We start from the raw sequence: 18,162 nt of genomic DNA on the forward strand, positions 1-18,162 counted from the left end.
TTTGTTAATGAGCAATGCATAATACATCTGCAGTTTCCCACTGCCTTTATGGTTGTTTTTTGGGCTGCTAATTAGATCATTTAAATATTTATTATCTTGTATATCAAGTATTCAATAAATTTGACCAGATTTTTTTAAAAAAAGGTTCCATTTCAGTCTATTTATACGTGTCATTTCTTTTTACATTGGTTTATGTCTCTTTTACACCTTGCCATTATGCCTTTTATGGCCATTTTAAAACCAGTTGAAGTGCCTTGTTGAGGTAAAAAAGAACTCCACTCCACTTTTATTCTGAAAACAGTCATGTTGCCGGTGTTAAGCTGCCTACTTCTGTGCGCTTGACTGAGTGTGTTGGAGGCTGAGGGACAGGAGCGCCCCATCCACACCGCCTCACAGCAGCGGGTCTCCCAGGAAGGACACATTAACTGGACACGGTCGATGGAGACATATGTTATAGAAAGAAAACAGCCCGGATGCATCTGTTCATTGCAAACTATGACTCTTTAAAAACGAGTGACGATTTGGGATATATATATTTTTACTTTTGCGTGAATCTAAATCGGCCATTCATTCATTTATAAAGGAGCTGCACACACCCCGTCTGGTTTTATATAAACCCCCCTCTCTCTCTCTCTCCCCGGCTGTCTTTTTTTCTTTCCTTTTTTTTGTTGAGTCCCGAGGTGAAGATGGATACCCGGCTATCTTTCCCCAGGTGCCCGCTGCTGGTGCTGCTCTGTGCGGTCTGTGCACTGTTGGGGATCCGGAGCCCCGGAGCTGCTGCGGGGAGGAGCTGCGCCGACACCCGGCAGGTGTACGCAGAGAAGGGGTACAGCACTGGCACCGCTCCGCTGACTCAAATCTCCGGTAAGACTCTGCATCCAGCCTGCGGTGGAGATAAATAAATGACACAGTTATAGACAGTTTTCAGGGACTCACGCAGAAGAGTCACATCTTTATCTGTAAAGAAAACATGTGCGTAATTCAAGTTGATAATAAAATGTAAGCAGCAGAAATGTAGGTGCGTCCGCATGCTCTAGTTTGCCCCAACAGGGATAAAGAACATAACCATTATGCACATTTAGGTCACTATAAACTCGCTGCTCACCACCACATATTTTTGGTTCATTAGTAATTATTATTATTATGGAAGAAAACTCCTTTAAATAACAAACATAATACAAGTTACGATAGAAAAGTCATATCTAAAAGTACAAGGTGGCTCAAAACTCCCTAAAAACCAACAGAACAACAATGCAGGAATATCATGGTGAGTTTTTCCTCAAGAGGAATAATACAGGGTGGTTTAAAACAAATTACACCCGCCCCCTCCTCCCCTCTGTGCAGTTTAAATAGGATGATTAAGGGGATGAGCAAATTGCCAACACCGGTGCAACAAAGAACCTCGCCCCTAATTAGTCTTTTGCCTACTGGCCCACTGTTAAATCCCTGCATATACCCATAGGCTCTGTTCACTGGTGATAATCTTATCTGCTAAATGAAAAACATCACATGGATTACAAACTGTAGGATTTTGGATAATTTGAAGTTTTGGTGAGAGAAGAGAGAGAAGGGAGAGGGGGCAGGAGGTGGGACATTTGTCTAAATGTGGATGTCTGACCAAGTGAGGGAGCAAAATGTTGGAGCACTTGAGTGTCTGAAGATGTAGTCTACTTCTGGGAGGTTCAGCTTTGCATTTAAATCAGCGAGAGAATGACTGTGTGTGTGTGTGTGTGTGTGTGTGTGTGTGTGTGTGTGTGTGTGTGTGTGTGTGTGTGTGTGTGTGTGTGTGTGTGTGTGTGTGTGTCCCAGACAGACATGGAGCTTTCACTGACAGAAAAAAAAAAAAAGTACAATTTATTACTGAAATTTATGTTTGTGAAATTGTGTGAGGATTTATTTTGTGGCAATTTAGCTCTGTGTGTTAGTCACTGAGACATCCGCATTATTGATTGATTTTGTGTGTGTGTGTTGGGCTATCACTGCCTGAGTCTTGGCTCACCGTCCCGTGGGCCAGGGGAGCAGATGGCCGGGAGAGCGAAGGATGAAGAGAGGCAGTTTAGAAATGGAAATAGAGGGATGTAAGAGAGGGCTAATAGTGAGACACACAGAGAGAACAAAAGAGGCAGGGGGAACATCAGTGGAGGGTGGAGTTGGGAGAGTTTAGACTGTATTAACGGCAGCAATATTCATGCTAGATGTAAAATCATAGAAACAAAGAATTCAAACCTTTTTCCCCATTCACAGTCCTGTGTTTTTTTTCCTTCTTCCTCCCCTGGTTGTCGTTTGCATATCATTACCTCTGACATATCAAAGACCCAACCTGAGCTGACAAAGACAGACAGATTGAAGCTGAATAATTCATGCAGGGAAATTACAATTTTCTATCACACCCTTATCTTTGATAAGATTTCCCCACAGCAACTGAACAGACTGATGAGTGGAGTAATTGACTTTCTCCCTAAAAACATCTGCTTTGACCTGATAAAAGACCTACTGACGTTATTGAGAACAGGCCTTGGTTTATGTTGAGGTACTATTAATAACCTTATTAACAAACAAGACATTTTGTTATTATCGTACCAAAATCACCTAATTTCTCCACAGAAAATTTCTAAAACATAAATCATCGATCCTAACTTTACGTCCTCTTCTGGCCCGGTTTAACTTTGTCCTCCAGGTGAGCACCTGCGACTCTGTCCTCAGGACTACACCTGCTGCTCCAGTCAGATGGAGGAGACGCTGGCCCTCCAGAGTGAGAGGGACTTCCTCAAAGCCGTCGAGGAGAACAGCCAGTTCCTTTTGACTACCTTCACGCAGAGACACCGCAGGTTTGATGGTGAGAGACTGATGCATTATTATGATTATGTTTAATTGGAGTGTTATCTGGTTTGAAATTGGTTGAAAAAAAAATCCTTCTTCTTGATGCCAAAGTGGGTACATTTGAAGGAAAAAAGGGACATGGCTTATCCCTTTCTCAGCCTTCCTATCTATCAAATTAGTGGTGATGAGTGACAGCAGATTAAAAATGTATTTATGATATCCGACTGCACCTCTCAGATGGTCGGATATCTGAGCCACTAAATGGACTTTCGAAGCTAAAAGCACTGCAATGCATGCATATGGCAGGGATCCTAACATGCTTCTTATTTATTTTTAATCGAGACACAAAAACTGCTGAATTTCAAGAGGTACTCCAACAAGCTTTGTATTGTACTTTCATAAAGTTGGGGGACTCGCAAGAGACAGATAATTGAAAAAATGGTCATAATTGTGGCAGCAGAGCACGAGATATCCTGACATTTAGTCCCTGTTTTGGTTGAAACCCTGGAGTTCCATTTCCCATAAAGCAACTTGATAGAGTCTCTAACTGGACCCTTTCTGCTTTTTTTAAACTGCACACCTCCAGTTTGTTACTCATACTTTCTGTTATAACTCTGTAGTCACCAAGCATAGCTGAGATCACCTGATGACATCACTATGACATCATCAGAGTTATTTTCTCAGACCTTTTGAGGGCATCCTCCAGAGTCACAGACCACATTATAAAGTCATGGACTAACCATGGCCGGTAAACTGAACTTCATGTATAAAATCGCTTGAATGTCCCTTTAAACAAATATTCTCTGTGGGAAAATCTACCCAGACAGCTCAAGTGACTGCATTTCATAGAATTCAGCCCACGTTGTCTCAAATTCTGTATGTATGGCTGCAGGTTTGCAGCAGCCACAGCAGAGAGCTGAATTAACACTTTCCCCTCCTACCTGCTGTGTACTGCTATCACCTTCCCCCCCCTTCCTCATCCTTTTACATAATGTACGTGATGAATCATTTAAAGATGCTGAAGGAGTGGGAGACTGGATATGAGTCCTGAAGTCCTAAATAGAGTACACGTTGTTACACTCATTTACCAGCATGCAGGTTCTGATATAACTGTCCCTATGAGCTGTTAATCTTGGAGCGGAGGGGGTGTCTGAGCACCTACGTACAGTACGTAGCAACCTAGCTAAGATATGACAAGACAATATAATGGGTGGCAAATTCATCTCTAATCTCTGCTTTTCCTGTCTGTGTGTCTGCAGAGTTCTTCAGAGAGCTTATAGACTTGTCAGAGAAGTCTATGAACCAGATGTTTACCAAGACCTACGGCCGGCTCTTCACCCAGAATGCACACGTCTTCCAGGAGCTGTTTGTGGAGCTGCGCAGATATTATTCTGGTTCGTTTAATCATTTTATCCATCTCACTTTTTCACTTATGTATTCAGATGGTCTGATGTTTTTTGCAAAGCGCTACCAGTCGGATGAATTAGCAATATAAAACAGTAAAATAAGGGGGTCCCTGTGGTTTATTGGTCTAAGACACCTTACCAGACACCTGGTTACCTTTTTTGCATGCCCCCTTTCTTCTCTCATCCCATTTTCTTTCCATCTTTACTCTCAACTATCAAACAATGCAAAATGCCAAAAAAGTCATCTAAAAAACTAAATTACTGGATGATTTAGTTAAAAAAAAGCCAAAAGATGGTCATCAAACACCATCTGATTTCACAACAACCATATTTCATGAGACAATATGGGCCTCCATCACAACCAAGAGGAATTAATCATTGCACATAAGTGTTTGAAAACACTATGTTTAGTTGGTCTAGTTAAAGTTGGAAAGTATTGTAAAGTAGTCTGGTACAGAGCTGTGATGATTCTTGTTGCAGTAGCCGTTTAGTGTCGTTTTATCAGTCCACATCCCTGTTGTGGTAAATCCACAGCCGCTCTGGGCTGCAGAAAGGAGGCATTATTGTCTTTTGAGCAGAATTAAAATGCCAAGAAGAATTGGAGAAAAAATAGAGAGAGCATTGGAATCCCCCGGATGACTGTTTCTATTTCTGTTCCGGATCGCTCCATTTTGGCACGGCAGAGTCTGTCTGCAGGCTGTTGCTGCTTAGTCAACCTGTCTTTGTCTGCCAAACAACATGTATGGCTAATTTGAGGCTGTATTGTAGACTACAGATTGGAGAGTTGCATTCTCCGAATCTGTCTGCCAGTTGATTAATGCACAAAGAGACTGACAAGGATTTAAAGGAAGAAGTAAAACAATTGGGAACAATTATGGGTTTTGTTTAATAGACCATATAGATATTAAAGATGCAAAAGACATTATGTGCAATTCTTCCAATTAATGTAGTCAGTAAAAAAGAATGTGACAATATATTTTTACTTTATCTGATTACAATATACTATGTATTCCTTGCTTGCACATGTATACTGATATATACCCAAAGTTGGGTCCCCCTTATGTCAGTCATAAATTGCAGGACTACTAAATGTGGCTAGTCCCCAAAAGTAACTACATCTCAGCCTTTTCCCAAACTGTCAAAGTTAACTTCGATCAAGTTATTTATTTTAAAGAGAAGCAGTTGTTAGCAATAAAAATCTTAGCTCTCAGGCTCCCTCACACAATATTCACTTAAATATGTATAAAACAAGAATAAAAAATAAAAATACATATTTTATAGTGTGAGATGAAGATGTTAACAGGTGAGCAATCATATATAAAGGTGGTAGAATGACAGCAATGATGAGGTCAAGGCTTCAATCTTGGCAATCTTTACCCAGTATTAAATAAATATCCAAAACTATGTCCATCAGAGTTTACCAAACAGTTTGCACACTGTTTGTAATCAACAGTTATGCCATATAACAAAAGCCAGGTAGATTTGTTTGGTGTAATCTGTATTTTATTTCTTGTCAAAAAAGGAATTGAATGCGCACCCTACAGCGGTCAGACAGGAGGCGCTGCATGCTAAAACAGAAGGTGTTTGTTCTCAGTTAGTTTAGCGGGTTTACGAGCATCAGTTGATATGGCACTTGGGGTGAACTGTTTCCTTTAACATATAATATTCGTATCATGGCCCAGTGAGCGTCATAGGAGCACGCTGTATAAAGATATGGTGCTAGTACCATGCTCTTTCTTTCAGAAATCCCAGCAGGAACACCATTTTTGACAGATTACAGATCCTCTATACTGACAGTTGCTCTTGTGTCCACAGGGGGCAGTGTCAGTCTGTCAGAGGTCCTCTCAGACTTCTGGTCCAGACTGGTGGAGCGAGTCTTCTCTCTGGTTAACCCTCAGTATCAGTTTGGGGAGGACTACCTGGAGTGTGTCAGCAAACACGCCGAACAGCTGCAGCCCTTTGGGGATGTGCCCCGCAGACTGCGCGTACAAGTATGTGTCTTGTGATAAAATAATCTTAAAATGCCTTTTATACCGCATAAAATTAAAGTTCAGATTATTTAGGACCTGACAAAAAATATTGTGCTCTCTTTCTGTTTAAATTCAGGTGTCGAGAGCTTTCATCGCAGCCAGAGCTCTATCTCAAGGCTTGGCTACTGGTCGGGATATTGTTAACAAAGCAACAAAGGTGAGTTGTCCCTTAACTGTTGTTTATTCTGCTGTTAGAACTGCATTGGCAAGATTTGTATGTAACGAATTGTACGCTTTCTAGGCTAAATCTAAATGTTAGGCCTTCATAATGATATGTAACATTATTTCTATAAACCAACTCAAAACAAAGTAGGAGTAAGCATCAAAATCATGTAACTTAAAATTATTTTCCTGGTCAAAGTTAAGGGAGGTAATAGACTAAAAGACTGTACATTTCAAATGACAAATCAAAACTCCAAAGCCAAAAACAGAAGTCTATAACCCGCAGCGAGAGGACGCTTTATTCAGTAAAACCTGGACTCACTTAGATATGATTTTCGGAGGGCTGCAACTGATTTATCTGTCTTTTTTAACTGTTTTGTCTTTAAAATGTCAGAAAGTAGTGACAAACGCCCATTATAATTCTCCAGATGCCAAGGTGATATATTCAAACTGCTTGTTGTATCTGTCCAACTATCATATATGACAAAGAAAAGCATCAAATCCTTACATTTGAGAAGTTGGAACCAGGAAATATTTGACATTTTTGCTGGAAATTTATGTATTATTTGATTATCAAAATGGTTGTTGATAAATCATCTGCCCCGGCTACTTAAACAGAGCACGTAGAAGCTAACAACACACACCGAGGGAGAGCGACTTAATTCTCTACGCCAGACGCACTCACTCCACTATAGACCGTTTCAACGGAATTGCATTGCTAGGCAACAGATTGGGTCGATATTTACTTCCTGCAAGTTTATGTCATTCACATACACATTTGGTATGTTTATGTTTTCAACGGTAAAATGGTCTATATCTTTACATTGCAACTAGTTGTTTGCTGCTATTTTAATGCTCTAAATATAAAGAACATTCAATAACGTTCATTTATTCTTCTTCTCCTACCGCTTCGACCCACGGCTTTGTGTTTCAGTTGACTGCAGATTCAGAGTGTGTGCGTGGCCTGATGCGTCAGTGGTACTGCCCACTGTGTCGAGGCATGCCCACCCTGAGGCCCTGCCACTCCCTGTGCCTCAACGTGATGAAGGGCTGTTTAGCCAATCAGGGCGACCTGGACACAGAATGGAACAATTTCATTGGTGGGTGAGGGTAGGGTGAACAATACATCCTAATATGCTGTTGTTGATGTTTAAGTGGGTTTAGGGTCAGGTGCATGACACAGTGAGACACTTGTATTACAAAGAGCCAAAGAAGCCTTTGTTCTATAGATCCTAAGCAAAAAAATGTCACGACCCAAATTACATTTAATAGCCTTTTTGATTATTATCATTATTAAAATGGAGCATACCTAAAAGTAGTCATTTTATTGGCCTCATTTTACTTTGACTTCCTTTTCCCCCTAATGAATTCCTCCTTCATTAATCATTCATGCTTCTCTTCTCCTTCACAATTGATCTGTCTTCCTATGTTCCCTTTCCCCTTTCATCAAACCCATATGCTCCTTCCATTTTCCCTTTTCATGTGCAGTGCATCCTCTTACCTTTCATCGCACAATCCATGTGTACTACATCCAGACCCATTTTATCCTCATATACACTTTTTATCCCACCATTATTCTTTACACTTATCCTCATGTGATGTTGGCTTGACTTCTAATCTTCCGGTCCTGTAGCCTCATAAACAGATGTAAATCAAATCTTTTTAGCGGATTAGCCAGAGAGAGATTCCAGGAACAGGAAGCCATTGTCTTGATGTTTATCAGGGTCTAGAATAGACCACCAACAGTTATTTCTTTGCCTGTAACACCAAACAATGAGAACTTGGTTGAATGTAGTCATAGCAAACTTTATCACCCTGTCATCTCTATTTATGTATCTCCCTCTGTCCTCCATTAGATGCTCTGTACCAGGTTTCAGAGAAGTTGGAGGGGCCATTCAACATGGAGCTTGCAGCCGACTCCATCTCTGTGAAAGTGTCGGAGGCCATCATGCACATGCAGGAAAACAGTGTCAGCATCTCCACTAAGGCAAGGAAGATGGCACAAGCAGATGCTAGGAATATAAGATGGCCTTGGTTCCTTTTTTTCTTACTTTTCCAGGATTTTGCAGACTAGCTGTTCTTGTATTTATTGTACCTTTTGTGAGTGTACAAAGATCATCTACCGTCTTTAAAAAAATCACTCTTACAAGTCAAAGCTATAATGCTGATTGTTGTTTCATTCTAATCTTGAGACAGCATGCAAAGCAAGAAAATGACAAGAATTTTACACAGAGAGCATGACAGCCTCACAGTATGATTAAAACATGGCAGACGTCCCACAGCTAATCCACCAGAGAGACACCCACATCGTGTTAGAAAGAGGAAAGCTCCTGGTCTGTGGAAGCAGAGCTTTAAGGAACAGGCAGCTCTTTCCTTTTCAGCTCTGCTTTGTGTGTTTGCTGCCTTTCACTCACACAGTATGATTGAGAAGGTTATGGAGCACCGTTTCAACAATGTTCTATTTCCAGTTCAGTTCCAACACTCATGCATAATTAGACGCTGCTTTTCTTTGCCAGGTTATGATTTGCCATACTAACATTAGGGTAGCTTAAAAACATCCCAGAGCATTGCATTTTTGGGCTGTTTTAGCTGTTTGATGATAGCATAGAGAACACACTTGACTCTCATAAAAGAGTGATTTCTTTGTAGACCTGTTCTTAGGGTGTTGTCAAAGGCCATTGAGTGAAATTGTTATATGTATTTTTTTTATACTTTCTTAGAGATTTTGATGGTAAAGAGAGAACAGGAAATTAGGAAAAAGGGGGTTGGGGAATGGCATGCAACAAAGGTTAAATCTAAGAAATTGTGGGACATTGCGGTGGATGGAAGGCCGTGTGACCCCAAAATCATAGGAGCTGCCCAAAGGGGAATTAATGGAATAAATGTGTAATAAAAAGTTAAGTTACAACATTTTCTCACAAACTGTGTTCTGGAGACTAGAGAATATCTGTGCAAGAATATTTAAGGGTGGACACATCTTGCAAGTATCACATAGTAGTGGAAAAACCTGTTATGAAAATTATGTTATATTGAAATGATAGAAATGCTCATTGCACAGCTGTTTACGCTAGTTTGGCTTTGTTGTTTACCTCAGGTGTTCCAGGGTTGTGGAAGCCCCAGGCCAGCACCAGGACGGTCTAAACGTTCACCCAAAGAGTCAGGGGGCAGCAGGAGGCCTTTCCGCACCTACAGCCCCGAGGAGAAACCTACCACTGCTGCAGGCACCAACCTGGACCGACTGGTGAGGAAGAAACATAGCATGTGTAAATTGAGTGACGTAGCTACACATCCATAAAAATGTTTTTGAATATAGTTTTGCTGGTCAGGTAGGGTACAGTGGGATTTTAAGAGCTTTTTCATTGAGAAACGCTAATAAGAGCCTTAAGAGTAAACCAAAAAATGTAAGTTGCATACTAAAAAAACATTACACATGGCAATTTGCACCATTGATTATATAAAACAACTGATTAGTTAAGCTTTAAGTAGTCAAAAATGTTGTTTTGTGCAGGTCATATTCTTGGGTTGAGTGTGATTTCGATATATGATTTTGAAACCAATAAAGACAGCAAATGTTTGCACTCTTCATGAGCCAGGACTCATGAAGACATAGCAACTGAGCAAAAAGCAAAGAGAGGAATAGCAACAGTAATAAATCTAAGCTTGGTACAGGAAACTAATAATACAGAGGGCAGACGTCAGAGCCCAGACAGGACTCCGGTGACCACAGAGGGGTTTGAAAGATAGAACAGGAAAATAAAGGCATTCATATCTTGTTTTTCATTTTCCATAAGAGACGTGTGGTTTAAGAACTGACCCAGAAGAAGGGTTATGTCAGCTTTTGACCTTGGCCAACGTCAGCTATGGAGCTTCAATATGCTTCCTCCAGCCAGCCACACCAAACAAGGATACTTACAAAAAAACAGGTCTGAGTCATAACCAATATCTTTCCGCCTCCGCGCAGGTTACCGAGCTGAAGGAGCGACTGCGGCCCATGCGTGGCTTCTGGGTGTCCCTCCCACACACCATCTGCAATGATGAGAAGATGGCCTCCGACGTCACTAATGAGGACCGCTGCTGGAACGGGCAGACCCGGGGGAGGTGAGAGAGATCAGAGTGGATGGTGGTGTTGGGTAGAGGTGGAGGGCCACTGAGTGACGGTGAAGAGGTGAAAGGATGTAACAGATGGTACTGAGTTTATTTAATTTTGCCACTTCCAGTCACCCATATGCTCTCTAAGTGGGTCTGCTTGCTTTTATGCCCATAAGAGACACCATGTATCTGGACTGGTGTAGAGATACTGTGCGTGCATGTGTGCGTGTTGTGAGAGGAAAAACAAGTCTGCATAATGCATGATTGTGTGTCTATGATGTTCCAGCTGCATAAGGCAACAGTTTTATTCACAAGTAAACCCACCTTAGCAGCTTTAACAACAAAATGGGACTGCAGCCAAACATGTGCTGGTTTAAAATGTTATATAACCATAATTACCATGGCTAGAATGATATCATATCATGCACATTACAATTATTCATTGCTAAAGTGGGATAATTGTATTAATTAATGTATCTATCCCATTGGCGAAAATGTAGAAATTGCGTGGCACCCAACCTCCGGTTCCACCTCAGGTTACAAGATTACAAGCTTGATTTATTGTCATAGTACAATAGGGTTGTGAGACAAAATGCAGTAAATTGTCCCATTTCGCTACATTAGAAAACACATTAAAAAAATGTAAAATATTATTTTATATGAAGGATGAGTTCCAGAGTCTCAGACCCTGCGAAAGAAGCTGCTCTAATGTCTGGGTGTAAAGCAGCTGATACTTCTGTATCTCTTGCCAGATGGCCGCAGCGTGAACAGGTTGTGGCTGGGATGGGTACTGTTTTTTAATTTACTTTAAGCTCTTTGCAGGCACCTCTTGCCACCAATGTCACTGATGCTCAGTAGATGGGTACCAATCATGCTCTGGCTGGTTTTAATCACCCGCTGTAGCCTTCCTTCCTGGGCTGTGCACATCCCATGCCAGTTAGTAATGTTTCCAGTCAGGATGCTTTCTATTACTGTTCTGTAAGAGTTATCATGAACTTGGCACTGTAATTTTGCCTTCTTAGATTTTTTTTTAAGAAATACTGCCGTTTATGAGCTTTCTTCGCCAGGATGGAGATGTGTGGAGACCATGTCAGGTTGTTTGTGTTGCTGATTCCCAGGAATTTAAAACGGTTCACTTGTGGTCCCTCAGCTCCACTGATGTAGACAGGGTTGTTTGTCTTTGCCTCCTTTTTTTCCTCAAATCAAAGATCAGCTCCTTGGTTTTACTAATTTTGAGCAGTAGGTTTTTCTCTATCACCACTCTGCAAGGTTGCCGATTTCCTCTCTATATGAAGTCTCATCGTTGTTTGTTATCTGGCCGATGAAGGGCGTGTCATCTGCAAACTTCACAACACAGTTCTCCATGTTTAGGGTAGCAGTCATGGTTGTACGGCGTGAATAGAAGGGGGCTGTGAACACAGCCCTGAGGGGCTCCGGTGTTCAACACTAGAGTGGTAGAGGTGTGGCTGCCAATCTGAACTGCTTGGGGTCTGTTGGTGAGAAAGTCTAATAACCATTAGACAGAGTGAGATACTCAAGCCCAGAGTGCTTAGTTTCTCAGAATCAGGAAGATTTTGTTGAAGGCTGAGCTGAAATCAACAAACATTCTGATGTAGGTGTTGTTATTTTCAAGATGTGTGAGGGCTGAGTGGACGGCAGTAGAGATTGGCATCCTCTGTGGATCTCTTGGCTCAGTATGCAAACCGGTGAGGGTCCAGGCTGGCTTGGTTGTTCTTTCTGACAAGCTGGAGAACCAGGTAAACAAAGCTTTGTATGCACTGATAGCACCATTAGCTACAAGCTGTCGGATCAGGCGTCGCCAGGTGGAGGACTGTTGAGGGGCAATCAACATTACATTACATTACATTACAGTCATTTAGCAGACGCTTTTATCCAAAGCGACTTACAGGAAGTGTATTCAACATAGGTATTCAAGAGAACTACTAGTCACCAGAAGTCATAAGTGCATCTCCTTTCTTAAACAAGCATCTCAAAGTATAAGCCAGAGCAAAAGTATAGTGCAGAGGCAGATTACTACGAAAACAATAATTGCAACAGACTAATCCGAATATAGTAAGTGCTACAAACTACTACGAATAGGATAAGTGCAGTAAACAAATACAAATTCAATAAGTGCAGCGAACTGATACGAATACAGTAAGTGCAGCAACTAATACGAGTGCCATAAGTGCTACGAGGAAGGCTCCGGGTAGTACTTCCTGAAGAGGTGAGTTTTCAGCCTGCGCCTAAAGATGGGCAGCGACTCTGCTGTCCTGACGTCAGTGGGGAGTTCATTCCACCACTGAGGGGCCAGGACAGAAAAAAGCTGTGACCGGGTGGATCGGCCGCAGGGACCTCTGAGCGACGGGGCAACCAGTCGCCCGAGGCAGCAGAGCGAAGTGGTCGGGCAGGGGTGTAGGGCTTGACCAAGGCCTGGAGATAGGAAGGAGCTGTTCCTTTCACTGCCCTGTAGGCTAGCACCAGAGTCTTAAACTGGATGCGAGCTCTTACAGGGAGCCAGTGTAGGGAACGGAGAAGGGAAGTTGTGTGAGAGAACTTGGGGCGATTGAACACCAGACGTGCTGCAGCTTTCTGGACAAGCTCCAGAGGTCTGATGGCCGACGCCGGGGCTCCAGCAAGTAATGAGTTGCAGTAGTCCAGGCGGGAGATGACCAGAGCCTGGATGAGCACCTGCGCCGTCTCCTCAGTGAGGAAGGGGCGAATCCTCCTGATGTTGTAGAGGAGGAATCTGCAGGAGCGTGTGACCGATGCAATGTTTGCTGAGAACGACAGTTGGTCGTCGAGGGTCACACCCAGATTCCTCACAGTCCGAGTTGGCGTCACCACGGCATCATCAATGGTGATGGACAGGTCTCGGTGCGGGCAACCCTTCCCCGGGAGGAAGAGTAGCTCGGTTTTGTCCAGGTTCAGCTTCAGGTGGTGTGTCGCCATCCACTTCGAGATGTCAGCCAAGCACGCAGCAATGCGTGCCTCCACTTGGGTGTCACCGGGAGGAAATGACAAGACCAGCTGGGTGTCATCGGCATAACAATGGTAGGAGAAGTCATGGGAGCGAATAACAGAACCCAGAGATGTTGTGTAGAGCGAGAAGAGAAGGGGGCCCAGAACTGAACCTTGTGGAACCCCCGTAGTCAGCGTGCGTGGTTCTGACACGGCCCCCTCCATGTCACCTGGTAGGATCGGCCTGTCAGGTAGGATGCAAGCAGGGAGAGTGCAGAGCCTGAGACGCCCATCCCCTCGAGGGTGGAGAGGAGGATCTGGTGGTTCACTGTGTCAAACGCCGCTGACAGGTCCAGGAGAATCAGGACAGAGGAGAGAGAGTTCGCTCTCGCAGCGTGAAGCGACTCTGTCACCGCAAGGAGGGCCGTCTCTGACGAGTGACCCACCTTGAACCCGGACTGGTGGGGGTCCAAGAGGTTGTTCTGGTGGAGGTAGGAAGACAGTTGTTTAGAGACAGCGCGTTCAAGTGTTTTGGATAGAAAGGGTAGAAGAGAAACCGGTCTGAAGTTCTTGACATCAGAGGGGTCAAGTGATGGTTTTTTCAGAAGGGGGTGACTCTGGCAGTCTTGAAAGCCGAGGGAAAGCATCCCGAGACGAGAGATGTGTTGATGAGGTGGGTGAGGAAAGGAAGGAGTTCAGTGGCAATAGACTGAAGAAGAGGGGAGGGGATCGGGTCAAGGGAGCACGTGGTGGGGCGGTTAGATGTAACAAGGTCAAGGACCTCGTTAGGGGAGAGGGGAGCAAAATAGGGTAAGATGGGGTGTGGAGAGGGAAGGGGGAGCTGAGGGGGAAGAGCTGTAGAGGGTAGAGAGGGAGAGGGGGGCTGAGAGAAGGAGGATCTGATATCGTTTACCTTCTTGTCAAAGAAGTTGGCGAAATCATCCGGGAGAAGGGAGGAAGTAGGAGGAGGGGGTGGGGGTTGGAGGAGTGAAGAGAAAGTTTCAAAGAGTTTTTTAGGATTGGAAGCAGAGGTTAGGATTTTTGAGCGGAAAAAAGCCGCTTTAGCAGTAGCTAGAGAGGAGGGGGCTCTTGTTTTATGCACCCTTTTAAAAACAATACATTCCAACTCTACTTGTTTGTTGATTGGACTGAGGACATACTGGACGCTTAAGTGACGCACTATCACTTTCGACTCTTGTTAAAGAAGTTATATTACAAAAAAGCATGGGGCCAACGTTGCTGGTTGCTAGCAGGCGATAACAACCTATGCAGAAGTGAACTTGCATTCTTTCTAATAGCCAGCAAGGGGCGACTCCTCTGGTTGCAAAAAGAAGTCTGTTTGTATAGAAGTCAATGTGAAAATGACCTTACTTCTCAGTTGATTTTGGTCTCAGTTGCTAGTTTCAAGTCTTATTCAATGCAGCACGATGTTTATTTACTAGTAAAAGAGAGACAGAGAGGGAGTTGCTTGGGAATATAGCTAATCATTGAAAATTATTCCAAAAATACACAATGTACACTTGTGGCGGTCTGATGCAAAATTTTGATATTTGAAGCCACATCGTCTGAAAGTTGCCTATTACTGCTTTGAAAAGATCTATGCTTGTTTGCGTCCATGATGTCTATGTTTTTGTACATGAATGCCTTTGTGTGTGAACAGGTACCTCCCAGATGTTACAGGCGACGGGCTGGTCAGCCAGATCAACAACCCCGAGGTGGAAGTGGACATTGCAAGGCCAGATGTGAGGACCAGACAGCTGATCATGGAGCTGAGGGTGGTGACAAACAAACTGAGACACGCTCAGAGCGGACAGGACATGGACTTCATGGACAGTCAGTATATTTACTTTTGTATATCCCAAAAGCAGTATTAAGTGATGCATTGATAGAACTTATTCACTATATTCTACGTTCCATGCATCAGTCATAATAATCTTTTTTTCTTGTTCCAGGTGAGGAGGGCAGTGGCTCAGGAGGTGGAGATCAGGGCGAAAGGTACAATGATGATTGGCCCGGCTATGGGCCTCATTCCCCGCCCTACAGCAAACCCCCTCGCAACCCTGCTTCCGAACCTGCAAAGCCGCCTCGAGTCCGAGAAAGAAATGGGTCCAAGTGGAACAGAAACAACGGTCACGGACGGGACAGATCTGCAACCGGCCAGCTCTCTTTCTCCCTTTTTCCTTTGTTGTCATTGCCTTTCATGGTCACTGTTGCCCCCATGTGGAGATAGCTGGTTATTACAGCGTGGAGGTGGATGAGGTTTCCTATAAAGCTGGAGTCTCAAAAAGTCATTCCATTTGGTTACACCAGCAGATAAAAGACAAAACCAGGCCAAATTAGCAATAATTCAAAATTGGTCTACAGCACAAAATAAATAGGCTAACGTGAATAGTTTTCCCTACTGCCCAAGTCACATAAGAGGTATTCCCAGGCACTGAGAATTACAAATACTACTTAATAAGTTTCGCCATTTTTTTTTGCAGTTTGTTTAACCTATTGTAGTCTTGATGCTGCAATGTGTGCTGTGCTGGAGCATCGTCTTTGGGGGTGAAGGAGAAAGAAAAAGTACTACAGCAAATTAATAAGCAAAATGTTTGGCTTATGAATCTCATGGTCTTGTGATTTGGTGGTCTGTAGGTGAGCAGCTGATTTGATCCGAGTGAGTTTTTTTTTTTTTTTTTTTTTACAGCCTTTCTCGTGAAATGAAGTCAATTAATTGAACTGATCTTGATTTCAGTCAAGATGTGGTTGATTTTTCATGTTGTGGAAGTAGTAAGATTTAATTAACTTTCTTAATTAAGAGATAAAAAGTAAATAGTGCGACTTTTGAAACCAAACAAGGGGCTTATTTTGAATGTACCTAATTTGCAGTTACAAAGGGGTTAATTAATGTAATATATTGATGTTTTTAATTTATTTGTAATATAATACTTCATTGTTCTTATTGTTATGATTTTTAAGGCAAGGGTCAGTTATTTTATGTTTTAAATTAAATATCTGTCTTTCACTTTCTCTGGGTATAAAAAAAGGAAAAGTCAAGTTGTATTTATTTATACTTTTTGTAAACCAATCATGTAAAAATATTGTTATTGAACCAATCACAACAAAACTCGTAATTATCAGACAATATTGGGGCACAAGACTGGCGTTTTTAGCCTTAACCAGAGATTGTTAAAGAGCAATGTGTGTGAATGTGTGTTGGTATGATGGTTTTTGTTGTATGTTCTGGTTTCAAGGTTCTGATGTCATGTTAAGAAGATGTTGGGATGTTTTTTAAAATGGGGCTTTTCTACTTATTTTTCCTAAAAGCAACAAAAGATTATGAAAACAGTGAGAGAGCTAAAGATGTGACTCAAAATTGGATTGAATGTTAATGGAAAGACATGCTGTCAAGAACTGGGAGACGATGGCTCTTAATTTTCATACGGGATGTGTTTAGATGAAATCAAAGAATAATCAAGAAGGAAAAACAAAACTTGTGAGGAGTGGTCATCCATAGACAGAGAGGAGGAGAGCGAACTTAAAGAATGAGTTTTAACATTCTGGGAAATACGCTTATTAGCTTTTTTTTGTCACTCGTGTGTGTGTAGAGTAAATGTGAATCTGCAGCCAGCAGACTGTTAGCTTAGCTTAGCATATAGAAAGGAAACAGGGGAAACAACTAGTCTGTTTCTTTCTGAAGGTAACAAAGTTCACCTACCAGCACCAAGATCACAAAGATAATTAATTTACACTTTGGGTCACATTTGTATAATCTTTAAAGCTGTCTCCCCCTTTTTACAGTTTTTATGCTAGGCAAAGCTAATCAGCTGCTAACTCCAACTCAAACTCTTGGCAAGAAAGTTAGTAAGAGTATTATTCAAAATGTTGGGCTATTTAATAAAAGATGATGAAAGTCAAATGATAGGATCTCAAAAAAAGACAGCAGAGATGTGGACGGATTATATAAAAAGCATGTAGAAATGCCACGAAAGGGCACTTTTCTTTTGAATGAGGAATTGTGAAATTCACTTGGTTGTAACAGAAGTACACTTCTAGTCAAACAGGCTATTGCACCTGTACAAAAATAGCAAGAGAGGAGTTTCATTCTAGAATTTTGTGAAAATGATTTGCTTAATTCTTTTAATCACTAGCAATCCAATTGAGTTTTTAAGTTAAATGTCATTTTGGAATGAAACTCTTCGATGTCAGTAGGGACCTTGTACAAGACTTCACCACAAACACAGTATTATGTGGCACAACTGCAAATGAAAACACAGTATTTTAGAAGCAACAGTATTGTAATCATTTGTGCTTTGGACGGCACAGCGTGACTGCCGACGCTTCCATTGAATTTCAGGTAAATTGTTCTTTAGCACAACCTCTCATCTATCCCCACAACTCGCACATTCCTTTATGGTGAAAGTATAGCACAACTTTTTTCATGTTGTAACAGTTTTTTGGTATCAAATGAGTGATATTTTTTGCTTCATTAAAAAATAACTCAAGAAAAGTATATTAATGTGTTTTTTTTGTGTTATTTTATTTGAACAGAAATAGAAAAAAGGTTCTGCATGTCCCAACAAATCATTTATCATGTAATTCTGCACATAATAGTGTTTGAGCCAGAATCGAACCCTTAACAGCTTGTATTCATGTCATGTGTCTCATACCGTTGAGTCTCCTGTGTTTTCCTTTTAGCCTTTGAGGTGAGC

The 18,162-nt window shown here is 42.1% G+C and overlaps 1 protein-coding gene across 1 annotated transcript; it reads left to right on the top strand.

The window, feature by feature from the left end:
- The first annotated feature begins 589 nt into the window (after window positions 1-589).
- Window positions 590-16,345, top strand: gpc2 (glypican 2). The gene is made up of 11 exons (XM_054597870.1): window positions 590-864; window positions 2,678-2,836; window positions 4,080-4,214; window positions 6,042-6,217; window positions 6,333-6,413; window positions 7,353-7,518; window positions 8,275-8,405; window positions 9,513-9,659; window positions 10,380-10,516; window positions 15,129-15,301; window positions 15,421-16,345. Exons 1-11 carry the CDS (start codon window positions 687-689, stop codon window positions 15,696-15,698), a joined length of 1,761 nt encoding a protein of 586 aa, XP_054453845.1. The 5' UTR covers window positions 590-686; the 3' UTR covers window positions 15,699-16,345.
- The last annotated feature ends 1,817 nt before the right edge of the window (window positions 16,346-18,162 follow it).

This window comes from Anoplopoma fimbria, chromosome 4, assembly GCF_027596085.1.
Source record: "Anoplopoma fimbria isolate UVic2021 breed Golden Eagle Sablefish chromosome 4, Afim_UVic_2022, whole genome shotgun sequence".
Taxonomy (NCBI): Eukaryota; Metazoa; Chordata; class Actinopteri; order Perciformes; family Anoplopomatidae; genus Anoplopoma; species Anoplopoma fimbria.

What these genes read in the sequence shown, in the direction of transcription:
- gpc2 (XM_054597870.1), top strand. Translation starts at nt 687, where the DNA reads ATGGATACCCGGCTATCTTTCCCCAGGTGCCCGCTGCTGGTGCTGCTC. An exon ending in GCACCAACCTGGACCGACTG is followed by an intron (nt 9,660 to 10,379) that starts GTGAGGAAGAAA and finishes GCCTCCGCGCAG; the next exon opens with GTTACCGAGCTGAAGGAGCG. An exon ending in AACGGGCAGACCCGGGGGAG is followed by an intron (nt 10,517 to 15,128) that starts GTGAGAGAGATC and finishes GTGTGTGAACAG; the next exon opens with GTACCTCCCAGATGTTACAG.